The sequence below is a fragment of the Cinclus cinclus genome, chromosome 11 (assembly GCF_963662255.1).
Source record: "Cinclus cinclus chromosome 11, bCinCin1.1, whole genome shotgun sequence".
NCBI lineage: Eukaryota > Metazoa > Chordata > Aves > Passeriformes > Cinclidae > Cinclus > Cinclus cinclus.
The window spans coordinates 13,509,024-13,526,236 of record NC_085056.1 but is presented as its reverse complement, the minus strand read 5'-3'; the positions used below and the strand labels follow the sequence as shown (position 1 = coordinate 13,526,236).

At 39.1% G+C, this 17,213-nt stretch overlaps 1 protein-coding gene across 6 annotated transcripts in view; it reads left to right on the top strand.

Moving 5' to 3' along the window:
• The window catches only part of PHKB (phosphorylase kinase regulatory subunit beta), a 71,793-nt gene extending 55,026 nt beyond the window's left edge, over window positions 1–16,767 (top strand). For 3 of the 6 annotated variants that reach the window (XM_062500006.1, XM_062500007.1, XM_062500008.1), the window contains 9 exons: window positions 79–160; window positions 2,286–2,343; window positions 4,025–4,115; window positions 5,693–5,895; window positions 8,011–8,145; window positions 11,502–11,631; window positions 12,025–12,132; window positions 13,399–13,539; window positions 15,804–16,767. In XM_062500006.1, the coding sequence (XP_062355990.1) occupies window positions 79–160; window positions 2,286–2,343; window positions 4,025–4,115; window positions 5,693–5,895; window positions 8,011–8,145; window positions 11,502–11,631; window positions 12,025–12,132; window positions 13,399–13,539; window positions 15,804–15,941 (1,086 nt within the window). In that variant the 3' untranslated portion in view covers window positions 15,942–16,767. Of the gene's footprint in view, window positions 1–78; window positions 161–2,285; window positions 2,344–3,123; window positions 3,215–4,024; window positions 4,116–5,692; window positions 5,896–8,010; window positions 8,146–11,501; window positions 11,632–12,024; window positions 12,133–13,398; window positions 13,540–15,783 lie in introns of all 6 variants that reach the window. The other 3 variants (XM_062500004.1, XM_062500005.1, XM_062500010.1) reach the window with 2 other exon arrangements.
• The last annotated feature ends 446 nt before the right edge of the window (window positions 16,768–17,213 follow it).

Sequence of the window (17,213 nt, the reverse complement as noted above, 5' to 3'; positions counted from 1 at the left end):
TAATAGCTGTTCTGGATTCGCTTCAGTGGCAGTCTGAAGGCTATTTGTGGTTCTGTTGTTGCTGTTTTTTTATTTAAGGACTGCAATTGCCTGGCAAGTCAAGTGTTACTCTCAAGTATATTGCTTAAAAGGGAAGGGCCGAATTTTATCACCAAGGAAGGTAAGAGCTTCTTCCATTTGACTGTTCTGAGCACTGAGGAAGCAGCTTAATGTTGAGTTGCAATGAACATGAATAATAGCTATGCATGCCAGCAATTGTGGAGCTCTTTTCTCTGCCATTTAGAGCCATTTCTGCATTAAATAGGACATGCAAATTGATGGTGTGGTGGGGAATGAGCTGCTGGATATAGGAATGCTTTTAGATTGTTTGTAGCCCAGTGCTCTATCTGATTGTAACTTTGAATGTATAGATTAGAGAAAAATACAGGATTTGACCTTACAAAGAAAATGAAAACAAAAGACAAGGCTAAATGTCTGTAACAGCCTGAACTATATGAGGCTTTGATACTGAATTTTTATTTTGCTTTGATGTAATCCGACTTCAGTTCAGTGTACCTGTGAAGCTCTGGTTTTGTATTATGGATTTTTTTTTAGAGCACAGGGTCTAAATTCCTGTAATATAATTCAGAAAAGGCTACTGAGGCTTTGGGATTTTGTGCTGCAAAGTTTGGTGTTTTGTCTTTTTTCTTCCAAAGATTTAAGTTGTTTTTTTATATATGACTACTCAGAAAAAGAGAGGTATTCAAATCAAATAATATACTCTTAGATATTCATCAAGCAGTGGGACTTTCTACCTCATGTTACAGAGCCCTGCTTCTTCATTTTGGTATGAGATGGCTGGTTCACATAGGGAAGAGCTGTCATATTGACACAAACATACATTATATCTGTGTTGCTGTGTTAAAAATACCACAGCATCTATAGGATATCCTGAGTTGGGAGGAACCCACAAGGATCATGATCCTTCACAAGACACCCCAGCAATCCCCCATGTGCCTGAGAGCTTCCTGAGCTCTGTCAGGTTTGGTGCAGGGGAGCAGTTCCAGTGCCCAGCCACCCTCTGGGTGAAGAACTTTATTCCTCATATCCAACCTAAATGTCCCCTGACTCAGCTCCAGCCATGTCCTCGAGTCCTGTCATTGGTCACCAAAGTGAGGAGATCTGCTCCTGCCCCTCTGGTGCCCCTTGTGAGGATGTTGCAGACCCCAGTGACTCTCCTCAGTCTCCTCTGCTCAGAAAGCCAAGTCACCTCTGCCACTCCTCATGTGGCTTCCCTGCTAAATCCTTCACCCTCTTCTGTGTCTCCTTTGGATATTTTCCAGTATCTTTTTATCTTTCTTCTATTGTGGTGCCCAAAACTGCACACAGGACTGGAAAGACGCACTTCAAGTGGAATTAAACACATTGGCTGATAACCCAGTGCATTGTTGCAAGTTGTGGCTGGAATCTGCACATTAGGCCCATGTAGGCTCTGAAGTGGCCTTTTCCAGCAGTTACCTGCAGTTTGTTGGGAGACTTTGGGAGCCTAAGGAGCTTTCTTTAGTCTTTTGTAGGTTATGTTCTTTGCTCTAGAAACAGCTCAAGGCAGATTCCCTAACCTCTGTAAGCCAGCAGTGTTACCACTTACAGCAATTGGATCATGACAATGAACTTAAAAACACTGTTGGAATCAATTAGGTGAAAAAAAAGTGCATTTGTGCCTCTGAGTGTTCAGAGCTAACTCGTACAGACCTCTGGGTGCCATCCCATATGAAAGAGTGGGTGATGCTAACCTTTTTAATATGCATCCTGTATTAAAGGGTCTGAGTCACTGACTAAGAGTTCCTTGCATTCCCTGCATGGAGACTACTGAGACTGACATTAAATAATGATCCAATCAATAAAACATAAATCTAAAAACAGAAACTGAAGAACTTTAGGTTCTGCAGTTTGAGGATGTACCTTATGATGGGGTGTACCTTTATAGGCCAAATCTATATGTAGATTAATTTTCCCCAATATATTGCAAGAACAAGTGATATTATAGGTGTCTCTACAGTGTGAGCAGCAAATTCAGCTGAAATCTGGTTTGACTTCTTTCATAACAACATGCACTGGGAGACAGGGGACTTGATTGCATCTGAATTTTAGATGTTGAGCATAATAGATAAGTGCTTTACTAAAGCTGATTTAGAATTAACTGGTCTCATCAAAATTGCCTTACTACTGTTAAATGAAAACTTGTGCATCTTTTTTTGCTTGTGTTTTTTGTTTTTGTTTTTGTTTTTTTTGTTCAATGCCTTTAGGTACTGTTGGTGAGCATATTGAAAGAATCTACAGACGAGCTGGCAGCAGAAAGCTCTGGTTTGTATATAAATATCATGTTCTTTCTGGCTTACACCACTTTTGTTTTCCTAATGCATTTATAGAAAGTAAGACTGGATTCTCACACACTTAAAGGGGGAAAATGGCAGCTTTCCTGACAGTTGTATTGGTGCATGGCAGCTGAAGGTCTGATTTAACAGGCTATAGAAATTAAGAAGCAGTTTCTTACTATTATCTTCTAAAATACAAAAGCAATAGGCTGGTTTTGCACTGAGTGCTATTGCCAATACACAGGCCTCATTAAATTTAAATAATGTGAGAAGAATGTTAATATTCTTATTTCTTACAGGGCATGATAAAATATTGTCAATAGCTTTATGTAGGAAGGCTGGTGATCAGATATAAATCATTTAAGCTGATGCACTCACTCAGATTTATTGCCCTGAAGTAATTTGCTTTGAGCCCGACTTTGACACAATAACTTTAAAAGGTTTCAGCAAGTAGGTGGATATTTACATGTTGTTTATTAATTTCTTTGCCCTGAAGCTCAGCAGAAGTTTAATTTCTTTTTATCAAAGTCAAGCCTGTCCTGAGCTCTGTTTTCTCACTCTGTAACTATTCGTAATAGGTCAGTAAATAAAAATGTTTTTCATTTTTGTTTCTACGTACAGTTAAATGGGCCTTTGCCAATAATGAGGTAATACCAAAATACCTTGGTGGTACTTTTTGTAATTAATAAAAATCATTAGTATTTTTAGGAACAAAATATGTAAACTGTTTTTATTTCTCTTCCATGATTGCCATGTGACACACATATAGGTTGGTGTTGCGCTACAGTGCTGCATTTGCACAGAAATTTTCTTCTTCTATAACCCCACATATTACTACTTTACTGGTACATGGGAAACAGGTAAAGTGCCCAGAAATCTGAAGTGCAGCTCTGTGAGATTTTTTTTTTTTTGCTTATTTGCATTTTGATAGTATCAGCTAATGCATTTTTGAAATGCTTTGCTCTTGATCTTAAGGAGTGTGTAGCAGTTTTCCCAGGAAACAACATCAACTGTTTGTTTTTTACTAACACCATAGACTATTACAGCTTATTCCTCATCTCTGTGAATAAATGATTCTTAGTAGCCTCAAAATCTGTGCTAGAAAATCTCAACTACAAGTCTGTTAGGTTTGTATTTTGTCCGGAAATTATTATTAAATGCATTTATATCTTCAACCATCCACTGCATATATAGAAAAATGTGGTTCTTAGAAGTTACAGCTTGTTTTTTAACCTGGCAGGTGACACAAGTCTCTTCATGCTGCACATGCAAAATATTACCTCAGCATGGAACACGCAGCAAGGCTTTGGTGTTGTGTGTTATACTTTATCTTGCAAAATGATGAATATGTCATAAAAGAGGAGCTGGAATTTCTTACCTACCTTTGTTTAAGATGGTGTTGAGAAGAGAACAATAAGCTTTTTATGGAACTGGTAGTTTAATGAGTTCTAACTAAACATATTTTTGATTCGTTAACCTATATCTGAACTAAAAAAATGAAAACCTACAGAAGATTGCACAAAACCTGATCCAAATTCCACTTTGTAAATAATGTATGTATCCACTGAGTTAATTTTGAGATCTCTGCTGTGGCAGACTTCAGACTGCTATCTGAATTCATTAAACTAGCATGTGATATGTAGTGGGATTGCTCTGTTTTCTGCCCTCAGGTCTGTTGTGCGCTTCGCAGCAAGTCTTTTAGGTAAACTAGTGGACAGCCTTGCACCATCTATTACTAATGTTTTAGTTCAGGGCAAGCAGGTAAGTCTTTGCTCCTCAGAACTGCATTAAGGAATGATAACAGAAACTAAACAAATGGCTTGTTCATTTTGAAGGCCTCTGATGCTTCTTTTAAAAGTATGCAATGGCTTAAAAGAAACCTTACCAAAGAAGAGAAATCCAGAGAAAATAAAGATATGTTTAATAATTGTATTTGAAATTGAATAATAATTTTAATTAATGAAAGAGTAAGACTGAAAAGACAGTTCAGCATTTATGGAAGGCAGGAGGGGGCATGATTTATGTAACTCCTTGGGTTTAAGGTCTCTGGGAGGCCTTGGAAACCCTCCCAGTGCCTAAAGGGGCTCCAGTAGAGCTGGAGAGGGACTTTTGACAAGCACGTGTAGAGACAGGACAAAAGAGAATTGCTTTAAAATGAAATGAGGCAGGTTTAGATTAGATCTTAAGAGGAAACTCTTCCCTGTGAGAGTGACGAGGGCCTGGCACAGGTTGGCCAGGGAAGCTGTGGCTCCCCCACCCCTGGGAGTGTTCAGGTTGGAGGGGGTTTGGAGCAGGAACCTTGTAATGAGATGATCTTTAAGATCCCTTCCCACCCAAACCTTTCTGTGATTTTTATCTCTATGCCCTCTTACTTGACAAAAGTAGATGAAGTATTAAGGCATCTTTTGAAAGACTTCTTTAATGAAAATGGAATCACTGTGTGTGTGACTGAGCATAAGGCAACACATGGGTGGCAGCTGAGCAGAAGGTGTTTCAGGGTTTTCTGTTTCTAAGAAAGTTTGTCAGTGTTTTTTCCTTTCCTAAGGAGAATTATTTTTCTTCCTCAGCACAATGATTTTAATTAAATTACTGAATACCTGCTTCTAAATAATACTAATTGAATATTTCTGTATTTTTGTATTAAATATATCTATGTGTACACTTGCTTATTTGCAATGTGGTTGTCTTATTCCAGACTGAGGTCTGGGTCTGTGCTTCTGGCACTGCTCAGCTGTAGACAAGACTACACCTGCATGCAGCATAATTTGAGGCTCTTGGCAACTTTTTAACTTCACTTCCTTGATCACCTTATAACAATGATCTTTAGCAGAAAAACCAATGTTGCTGTCTTACTGACAGTGGAGTAAAAACAAAATAGAATTTTAATAAAATTCCTTTCTTTGTGGTTAAACAATCCAGTACCAGTAATATATTTGCTTAAAATTAGGCTGTAACTTTTAGCATGCTAGTAGATATAAGAAAACAAAACTGCAAATTAAATTCTGAATTTTAATCGAGTTCCACAGCTGAAATGTCTGAAATTATATAACTGTCTAAACCTAATCTACAGTCCTGATTATAACCAAACCAGTGGTCTTGTGTATTTTTATTTTAATTTGAAAAAATATGTTCCATATTCACTGTGGTTGTTAGTGAAGTTTATTACTTCAATAGCATCCAATTAACAGTATTAACAAGCATCAACCATTGACTTAGAATTACCCTTGTATTGTGAAATTTTTAACAAGCAAAGCAGAGTTGATGCAGTTGTTTCTGAATTGCTTTGCAGTGCTTTTCTTCCTGTCTCTATCCTCTGAATTGTCTCCCCTGTACCACAGGTGACACTGGGAGCTTTTGGCCAAGAGGAAGCAGTTATTTCCAACCCCTTATCACCAGCAGTGATTAAGGACATGATCTATGAAAAATGCCAATTACAAGATGAAAGAGAAGCTGTGGTGCAGCAGGAACTTGTCATCCACATTGGCTGGATCATCTCCAACTCCCCGGAGCTGTTCAGTGGAATGCTGAAGATACGGATTGGGTCAGTAAAGCACCTATTGTTCTTTATTACCTCTGGGATTGCAGGGGAATGTACAGATTTCAGAGAACTACAAACTTGAATCAAGGTTAAAACATCATTTACCTCCCACCTGTTCTCTTTAGTTCTTTTACAAAGTGGCCTACAGATAGGCTGTGCTGGAATGTTGTCACATTCCATGGTATTTGCATTTGCTTTGCTACCAACAGTAGTTGATTAATTTTTTCACATTTAGGAAGAGACATGCATTTGAATAAGCACTTCTTTGAAGAGGCCAGGTGCTACTGACTGAGATTTACAGAATCAGTGAGCATGCTTTAGAATCAGAACTTAAGTGTTTCATCTTCCATATTTTTTTCCAGAGAGAAAAATACAGCATTTCAGCACTGGAGGTAGATACCAGAAGCCTTTTTTCTAGCACACAAGATTCATATTTCTTCTTTAGCAGTACATTCCAGTCATCATAAAACCAAAAATTTCCTGTATTACATTTACCTGGAAGTGTCCTTTTGCACTTAAAGGCTTTTCTGTTCCTCTACAGGTCCATGTTACTCCTCTTTCATCCCCTTCCTTATTCTCTGTAGCTAATCCTTTTTGAATTTTTTTTTCTTTCTCCCAAGGTTAATGCCAGAGATTCAATTTCCTTTATTTCAGTGTTATCACCCACTCCAGTGAGCAAAATTAACCTTCTCACAGAAATGCCGTTCCAGTTTGATAATGATTTGATTTAGTGTCTTGTTATTGATTTGTTTTCAGGGTTTCATGTTGAAATAGATCAAGTTTCTGACAGCCCTATTACTGCAAAAACTCCCAGCCAACTGACTTGAATTCACCTCTTATCAGTGAAGAGCTCAGCAGAAGGTCCACTCTTGACTTTGGTGTGGCTTGCAGGCCACTGCAAAGAGAAAACAGCAGTGAGAGATTCACACACAGACACATTTGAGTCATGAGTGGGGAAACAGTTCCTGAGCCAGTTGTGTTGTTAATCTTAGTAACAAGGGAAGGACTCTTCACTTGCTAAATTAAATGAAAGTAGCATGTTCTTCATAATGCAATGGGCCCTAATACTCCCTGGTATCTTGCACCTCCAATGCATGGTCCTGGCAACCTCAGATGTAAAGCAACACTGAATCAGCTGGCCAGGCATCTCTAAATCCTGTGTAGTTACCAAGAACTCCCTAGAAAAAAGAATGTGACTTGACTTACAGAAGCAAAAACATTCTGCATCTTGTTAGCTAAACAGTTAAATGACCACAGAGTGTGGCTGTACAGATGATAGCCTAGATCTCTCACTGCATTTTCAGATAAACACAAAAAGGGCTCTGATGTGCCCAAGCCTTGATCAGGTGTTATGGACTGTTTGAAGAAAAACTAGTTCAGTTTCCTTTTGTTAGTAATGCCTACTTGAACTGAGCCAATGTCGAGGGGAAGAGTTCTGTGCTTTTCTGGCTTCTGATGTACCTGTACCTTATCTCATCTTTGATACAGCATCAGAGGCTGGAGCACTGGTTTTGCATAATGTGCACAATAAAACTCAGCATTTTCCTTCAACACTTTGCCAAGTTCTGCCTCTCTGACACCTCAGGCTAAAATTCTTCACTGTTGCTGTATTTTTGTTGAATCATTTTTTTTAAAAAAAAAGGAGCATAAAAAGAAAGTGTGATAGACTGCAAAAAGGAATTTCAAAGGCTAAAAACTAGAAATAAGCCCTGAAGTCTTCGTAAATGTAAAATACTGTAAATTTTATGGCTTTTTAAAACTCATCAGCAAAATGCATATATAGTTAGAGCATAATTCTGAGTAAGAATTTTAACATCAAAAGGCAGGTAAATGTTGGTCTTAATGAACATGGAATATAGGGGATGTAGTCCAATCAATCTTCTCCATGGAAAACACGCTTCACAGCACGTTTCTTAAAACCTGTGCATTATCCCCTTCAGCTTGTATCATGTTCCAATCAAAGGAAGAGTAGGAGAGTATTTGTCTGCTCTTTTATGCACGTCCTGACAGCCAAATAGCAGGATTGTGTGGAATTCTTATGAACTGTTTTATTAGAATAATTTTTCCTATTTGGAAACTATGTATTTAATGAATAAATATATTCCTCCCCTTATGTAGATGGATTATCCATGCTATGAAGTATGAACTGAAAATCCGTGCTGGGGATATGCCAGCCAAGGACTTGTACCAGATGTCCCCCAGTGAGGTGAAGCAGCTTCTGCTGGATATTCTGCAGCCTCAGCAGCCGGGCAGGTAACGAGGTGTGGGGCTGTGGCTCCTGATTTCATTCAGAAACCTCTGTTCAAGTACATTTCACTCCTGAATTGCTTTGTGTGCACCTGAAATCACCAGGCATCTGCCATCAGTTATGGAATTTTTTTAAAGGGAAGGTAACAAAAATGCACTTTTTCATTCTTTCACATGGGCCCAGGTTCTAGGATTGTTTCCTTTCTTTTGCATATTCCCTTTTCAGCTTTATCTTTGTGGAAATCTCTTTACTGCCAGAGAAAAGAGATCTGTCTGCTATAATATGAACTGTTACACTCTGATGTGGGGAAAGGAGCCAAAAATTACCCAATACCTCTACTTAAGTAACTTGTAAGAACAGTTTGTCTGCTGTTCAGTGCCCACTTTCTTCTAGATTATTATATGAATAAGAGCAGATGTTCTCTAGAATTCTTAAGATAATGATACTGCCTGAATCTTGGAATCTTTTCTGTAACCAGCTGCCAAAAAGAATATTCATTGTGATACCAAGTATGCACGACAAAAGTTAAAACTGCAGTATTTCCACTTAACTTTATTGATAAGAGTGAAGTCAAAACTCTTCCTCTTGCTTTTACTTCTATTTAAGTTAAACTTTGGCACAATATTGCTGATAATTTCCATAGTCCTTGACTGAATGGATGATGGGCTGGGCTTTTCCTCTCAACAAAGAGGAATTACACCACACATCCTGCTGTTTTTGTTCTTGCTTCATTCAAAACACACTTGTGTTTTTCCCCAATCTGTAATCCCTGAGAAACGAGCTCCTTCAATGGCTGCCTCATCTCTCAGTCCCACTGGCTCTGTTCTGTATCTCCCAGGTGCTTTACAGAGACTTGGCTGTGCTTACCAGTTCTTGCTGTTCAGTTGCTGTCTCTGCTCATGTTGGTGCTGACATTGTCCTGTAAAACTGCAGCAGAACAGCCCCTTTGCAGCACTTCCCATTAAATATTAATGCACTTTAGGAAGCATTTGGTCAGTCCCAGTAAGCAATTCAAGCACCACCTTTTGTCAGAAATCTTGCCTGCATTGCCACAGCAGCTGCTGTGTTTGATTCCTGTAGCACATGATGGCTAGGTCACTGAAGGGCACTTGGGTTGAGTTTCTGAGGATGAGGATTCTTTTTTGGGTTATCTGAGTACAAAAGCTCACCAGCTTATCCTTCAAAACTTTCCATCTTCTAACTTCTTTTCTAACTTCTTCCTGTACAGTATTGCTAACTCATTTTTCCTTGCCCATTAGTGGCTTGTTTTTAAAAGTTCTCTTCCTGCCAGGAAATACAGAATACTCCTTTTCTTTTTTACTTCCTTTTTGAGGACAGCTTTTCCTACTGTTGCGATGTTTTTAGAAAAAAAGCTCTGCTAATGTGAGCCCATATCTCACTGCCAATTAATGTGTCATACAGGAAGGGCTAATGGTCTATTTACCTCCCTAACAGTCTCTTCACAACTAACCTCTCTCCACGTTTTCACAGAGGGTAACATTTTTTCCAAGCACAGACTCCACAGATTACACTTTTCCATCTGTTTATGTAGGTCACAAGATTGCAACAAACTCTTTTTAAATGGACCATTGTTCTTCTAATGGTCCAAAGAGTTCTAAAACTCACTTTGCTTGCTTCAGTTTGCAGGACTGTCTTCCCGACCCTATTAATGTAGGTGGGTCAGAGCATTTTTTGACATCTTTAAATGTTCTCCAAAATAAAAAATTCTTCTTTTGCATTAAGAAAGCAACTTGTTATTTTTAGCGCACCACTGTTCTTTTTGCTTTTATGGAAGTTTTCTTATCCTAATGCAAGGACAGAGCTGTACAGAGAATAAGATGAAACTGTCATAGTAAACATGACTTTTTGGTAGTTTAGTGTTTAATTGAGAAGTGATTTATGAGACTTTTTTTTCTTAACTTTCCATGTTTATCCAATACAGTTATACAGGAAGAAAGCCCACATTGTATGTTGGTTCAGCCCTGGATGGATGGGGTCAACTTTAAACATCTCCTTTGTTCTCAGAAAGTGTATCCCAATTACCTAGAGCTCAAACCTGTTCAGAAAATGCACCACTTAGCGATATTTTTTTCCCTTTTATTCTTAAAAAAAAAAAAACAAACAAAAAAAACAGAAAAAAAACCAAATCAACGCTCTCGTTTGCTTTGTCTTCTGGTGTAGCTAGGAGTGAGCTACACTAAGAAACTTAAGTGTAAAACCATGCAGGAGTTGTCAGAATTAGTATTCTCTTTACTGGTTGTATCTCAGAAGGAATTGTCACCATTTCTCCAGTATTTATCAGTAAGGATTTTTTAATTCAAGTAATTTTTTCAAGCACACTGGTGTCTGCAGGAACAGATCCTTTTACAGACAGGTGATTCTATTCTACACTTGTCCTGTTAGTCTGGCTATACAAATGGAGCAAAACCTAAGCCCCCAAACTTATTAGTGCTGAATTAATTTGAACTAAACTACAGAAGTGCTGCAAAACAACATTGATAAAGTTGACAAGGGAGTTTCTCTCTTTTTTTCTCTCTCTTTTCAAGGAGCCTACCAGAACCAGGTCTTAGAAATACAGAAAGTCATGAGGCATGTTGCAAAGCAGTAATGTAATTGTAGTTTTTCTAAAACACAATGTTTATTTTTCTACTTAAAATTCAAAAAACAGCTAAGGATTTAGTAACCTGAGGAAGTTTTCTCTGTCAAATACATTCAGGACAGCCACACAAGACTTAAATCTGTCTTGTGAATCTACCAATTAATTCATACCCATGGATGCCACTTCAAGTTCCATTGCTGGTGTCTTAAACGTTTTGGCTAAAGCCCCATTCCTGTTGTAACACTGAGAAGAAAGAACAGGAAAATTAAATTCCAGACTTGACGGTTTTAAGTAGAAAAGAAAAAAGCTGGTATGTTCTGAAGGCAGACAGGATTTGTGATTCATGAAGAATGTGACTCAGTTTGCTCAAAGCCTTAGTTTTACAAAACCAGTCTGTTAAATTTTCTGAATTTGCAGGCCACTTTTTTATACAGACTATCAGGAAAAATCCCTGCCTTCAACAATTCTGCTGAAATACATTTTTCTTATATGATTAGACCCGATGAATTTGATCTTCTACCATTACTGGCTGCACTGGGTGGATTTCACAGTTGCTCCTTTTTCTGCAGTCCCATGAAGCACAGGCACCCCCAAGGGTGACATTGTGACCTCTGCATGCTGAGCCCCTGTGTTTGCTTTAGGTGCCCCTCAGCAGAGAGCACAGCCTGTGCTGTGTGTGCAGCAGGGCTGGATTTGGGGTCACTGCCCACGTGCCTGGCTGGGCAGGGCCAGGTTTGCTGAGGCTGTCCCTGTGTCCCACAGGAGCTGGCTGAACAGGAGGCAGCTGGATGGCTCCCTGAACAGAACCCCTGCAGGATTCTACGACCGCGTGTGGCAGATCCTGGAGAGAACCCCCAATGGCTTGATCGTGGCAGGGAGATTCTTGCCCCAGGTAATCCTGCAGAGAGGCTCAGGTACTGCTGTTCTGCCTGCCTAGGAATGGTGAAATACCTCAGCATTAATGGTTATTTTATACCACAATGTTTTACTTAGAGTAACTTGTTCTTTGGGAAAAATAAATTCAAGTTTTCTATTTTGTTTGAAGTAAAATACATTTAGAATAGAATGAAAGCAAATTATTTCTATTAAAGCACATTTATAAAACCGTAAGTGTAGAAGATTCTTTCCAAGCCATGGACTCTGAAATCTGCTCCCCTTTTGACCCTGCAGTGGCCATTATTTCCTAGTTGAGTGTTATTTGTTCAGCAAGCAAGTAGGCTCTGCCTGGAGGTGGGTTTGATTTAATGCATGTGGTCTTTGAATAAACGTACGATTTGTTTTTCAGCAACCAACCTTATCGGATATGACGATGTATGAAATGAATTTTTCCCTCCTAGTTGAAGACATGCTGCAAAACATTGACCAGCCACAATACAGGCAGATCATCGTGGAGGTCTGTGGCCAATAATTAATGACATTGTATAGTGTGCATTAGTATGTTACAGCCTAAAACAAAACACAAAAATAACCTAGACTCAAGAAGAAATAGCATTTTCCATACAAACATTGGCTTCAGTGGTTTCTCCATAGATTTTATGATTAAACAGGTTCCTGTTGCATGTTCAGAACAGAGCGAGTTCAGGATGTTCTTCCCCTTCAGCAAATATTAATGACAGTACCAATACAATTAGGTCAGAGGAGGTAAAAATCTAATAGCTCCCGTGTAGCCTTCCTTCAAGTCCTTATCTCAAGCCTTTTCCTAACGATTTCCTAGATCTAAGGAAAGCTGCTCTAAAATAACCAGCTTGCCCTCTGAAGGATTCCTCTTTCCCTTTTTGCTGAGGCTGTCTAGTAAGCAGCTTTACAGTACTGAATCAGCCACCTTCCCATTTCCTTGCGTTCCTCATCCTAACAGGAAAGCAAGAGGCTATTGAAGTCCTTCCCCCCACTGCACACAATGTTTGCTTTTAAACAGAACAGATCAGGAGCAGCTGCACTGTTGGTACCTGGCACCTGTTTGTCAGCAGCATTCATTGTTAGTCCCCAGGTCCATGCCCCTGGTGCTTGTGAGTGCTCTTCCCCAGAACATCAACCCCTCTCAATTCTGGCTCACAGCTCATGGGCAGTCTGGTTGCTGGAACACCCCCAGGTTTTCCTAAAAGATAACAAAATCACCAAACCCAAGGTGACCAGTGCTGACTCCACAGACTTCCTGTAGATATTACAACAGGACACTCATCAAGTTTATCTTCCTATTTTAAACCCTTTTCAGATGTAAGTAACATAAATTCTGATGAACTGAGGCTTTACTGTTGACTGTTGTCTTTGGTTTTTATAAACTTTGTCATAACAGAATTTTACCATGCCTCAGAACACCAAATGCTGAGGTCCAGTGTTTGCTGCTTTTCACATTTGTGCAGCCACACAGTGAACTGAATAAAATGGAAAATAACTTCCCTGGCTCCCAGCCAAGTTAGATGTTAATGTCAATCATTTACACCATGCCCTTACCTAGGCAATTGTAACCTTTCATAAAAGCCTGCTTTTCCAGTGATTCTTTTATCAAAGTCAGAATTCTATTATCTGTGCACTATTACCTGTGCCATTATTAAATGGCTTCCTGCTTGAAAGAGGCACATGCAATTACTAGCAGAGCTATTATGTAACCTGAATTCTAAAAAATGGAATTTAAGTCTTACAATCTTTTTCTGCCTTCTAGTTGCTGATGGTTATATCTGTTATTTTGGAGAGAAATCCTGAGTTAGAGTTCCAGGACAAAGTGGACTTGGACAAGGTGGTGCAAGAAGCATTTCGTGACTTTCAGAGAGATCACAGCAGTCCAAAAGGAGCTGAAAATCAAGTGAGTAAAATATTGCTGTCTTACAGAATTCAGCATTCTTATTGAAGTTAGTTCTAGATGTTAATTCCGTGCAGTTCAGAGTAAAAAGCAATTGATAGCAAGTTCAGAATGGAACACAAATAAGAAATTAATATACCCAAGTGCTGCCTAGGTCTGAAAAGAGCCTCTAAGCAGAGATGAAAGAGGTGCACTTTATTGCTGAGTTGTAAATTCAAAATGTTACGGTAAGAAGAATACTCTGTGTTCCATGGCTCTGAAATTGGACTCCCAGTAAGCTGGAAGAGTTATCCTCAAAGGAGAGAGAATTCATTGGGAGGGACACTAGAAGAGAGAAGAGTTAGAAATAACAAAATAAAAGAAAAAACCCCAAAGCTCAGCAAGGAAGTGTGAACTTAGGATCTCATGTACCCAGAGACTAAGAAAACTTTAATAACCAAGGAATTGATATTGATAGTATTAAAAGTAAGAACCTGAGATACAGAGCTGTTCTTAGTTACTGATTTTTCTCCTAGAGCTGCACTCATGAACTGGCAAACGTTTGGCTAAAATTCAAATAAAGGAATAAATGCTTTTAATATTTACATCACTAGAATGCCAAGTTTTATGCTTTAAAGATCTCTGAATATTCTCATGACTAGTTTTGGTGCCTCAAAGCTCTGAAAGTCTGCAGTGAAGCCAGGTTTATTGGCCTGGTTGAAGGAGGAGATAAGAGTGAGGCAGTGGGACAAGTCCCAGAGCTACTGAGGATGATCTTCCTTGCTCCAGCTGGCATTTTATTGTCGACAGTATATTTGAAGTTATCTGTGCTAGCTCTGAAGACTATTGATTCATAACACTGACATGCAACAGCCCTTCCTCTTACTGAATTTAAAAAATAGACTCCTTTAAAATATGAAGAAGGATGTGCTGCTGAAGAACTCTCAAATGTTTCAATGTTCACTTTTTTGCCACTGATTTTTTGCACTAAGATTTGAAAGCCAGCCAGATACCCAGCCCCAGCAGTGTGTCAATCTGCACAATACCTTTGTTAGAAAAGAACACAATTTCCTGGAAATTCTGATCCTTTTGGCCTGTGTTGGAGGGTAGTGATTCAGTGGCCATAGCAATGATGGGTGGTTACCCATCATCCACACAAATGGCTCTCAAGTGCCAGCTCCACAAAGCATCTGAAATTTGCTCCTACTTCCTTGACAAGCTGCAAATCCCCAATGGCTGCAAACAGAAAGGAAAATTCCATGCAAATCCCAAGTTTTACTGGTGCTGCCCTAGCCTCTATTGAAGTGATGGATTTTTTTTTCTCCAAAACCAGACCTGCTTAGAATAATGCTTTTTTGTCTCTTAGAAAGAGCCCCCGATTTAGAGTTGTGAATAATATTTAAGATTGTTGTCAGAAATTCAGCTCCTTGCATTAGAGTTTTCTGAACCTGGCTCTCCCATATTCCCAGGTGGATGCCTGCTGGCAGTTAACTGTAACCCTGTCTGGAATTGTTCTTAGGGTGTTCTGCCTCAAGGTTTCCTAACACTGCTAAAAACTCCTGATTTGTGTGAACTACGATCTTCCATTAAATGGACTTCCAAATCTTTTGAACTTTGTTAATTCCCTGTTAACATGTAATAAATATTGAAAGTATTTATTCTAGTAAAATCAGACACACCCTAAAACTACAGAGGTCTTAATATTTTCTCCACACAACCTCTGGCCTTGATTTAATAGAAGTAACCAATTTCCTGAATTAAGGCATGAAACCTTTTTTAGAACAGCTAATACATAATTTGAGAGTAAGCAGGTGTTTTAATGTCACTAACTGTGAAAAACAGGTGTTCAGTGAAGGACACCTATTTTGGTGATCTGATTAATGAATGAGTTCATGTGCTACCTGTGGTTTTGATCTTGGATTTTTTCCTTCTGAATAAATCTTCAGTCAGTTTACACCTCATGTACACCCGAGGCCCTGGCTCACCATTCCACCACACAGGCATCACACAGCTGCATGTTTTAGGAGAGCAGTTGTTCTCTGACAGCTATGACATTTTAAAAAATGTTAAGAAGGTGGTATCTGTGCAGTCCTGGAAAACTCAGTGCGGAAACAGAAGCAGGTAAGTAGATATGGGAGATTTCTGAAAATTGAGCAGAACTGTTTTCTAGTTTCAGAGTCCAAAAAACACATTTTCATTTTTTACCGTATCCGATGTTGTTCTTGTTTCCCTGTGTGTGGCTGCTTTTCACATTCACACTAATGGCAGCCTCTGTTCCCTCTCTGCAGAGTGACATGACTGCATTCTACAACACCCACCCACTTGGAAAAAAGGGAACGTGCAGCTACTTGAGCAAGGCTGTGATCACTTTGCTGCTGGAAGGGGAAATGAAATCAAGCAACGATGATCCTTGCACCATTAGCTAAAGGCTGGCAAACAGCACAGGAATTGTTGCTTTACTTAGTGTTCTATGTATTTTTCAAGCCTATTTTAAAGGACTGTTTTCAAGGGTAACTCTGGCTAGTGACACAAATGCATCCTATCCTTTACTGAAAAAAGTGCCATTAAAGATATCAAGTGCCACCAGATTTTTTCCTTTCTCAACTATGCAGCATGAAACTGAGCACATGAAGTTAGTCCTATGGTATTTGATTAAGGTTAATGGGAATGTATTTATGATCTTAAAATATGCATTTACTGTAGCTGGTAAAATCAAGGGAATGGCAGATTTTGTCTTTATACCTCTATTTATTTATAATTGCAAACAAGTAGAAGATAAATATGCATACCAATCAGTGTGGAAATACAAAAACTGAATTATTTTCTTATTCTACAAACAAATTGGAGATGAAGTATTTGTTATTCTCTTAAGGTTTTCTTTATCAGTTCAAATGACAACATTAATTTAATGTGTTGGGTTTTTTTAATTTACAGGTTGGTAACTTGATTCACAGTTTTCATCTTAATAGAGCAACTTTTTATCTCTAGCAATACACATCGCTGTATTTTCCCAGTTGTTATTTAAACATCTGTATGTTCACAAGGGAAATGTATGGTAACACAGTAACAGTTGTTTTTAAGAAAAGGCAAACAAGCTGTATTTAAATTGAAATCAATGAAGAAATAACTTTGTATTACATGTGTTATCATGGTACTAAAGAATTCGAGATATACTTATTTATCTCCTAAATGTGTGAAAACACTGTATGCTCTATGCTTTATTTTGGTGAAAATAATAAAAAGCAAATGCTTGTAAAAAAAGCTCAAAAATACTTCAAGTGACTGCAAAGAGACTCCTGCTGACTGTAGTGGCAACCTTTGACCTGCTCCTGGAACCACCTTGCAGCACTGAAGTGCCACTTTTAGCAGCATAAAACACACTTCAGCTCTAGAACCAGCTCTAGAATTTTGCTAATTAAACTGTGAGGGAGAAGCTGCAGCTGAGCTGTGAGTGAGCTGTTGCTGCACTGATGTCAAAGGCAAAGCCCGTGGTCCTACTGCTGCCCCTGCTGCCTGCAGCTCTGTCCTGAGTGCAGCTCTGCCCTGAGTGCAGCCCTGCCCTGCCTGCATCTCTGTCCTGAGTGCAGCTCTGCCCTGCCTGCAGCTCTGCCCTGCCTGCAGCTCTGCCCTGCCTGCAGCCCTGCCCTGCCTGCAGCTCTGCCCTGAGTGCAGCTCTGCCCTGCCTGCAGCTCTGCCCT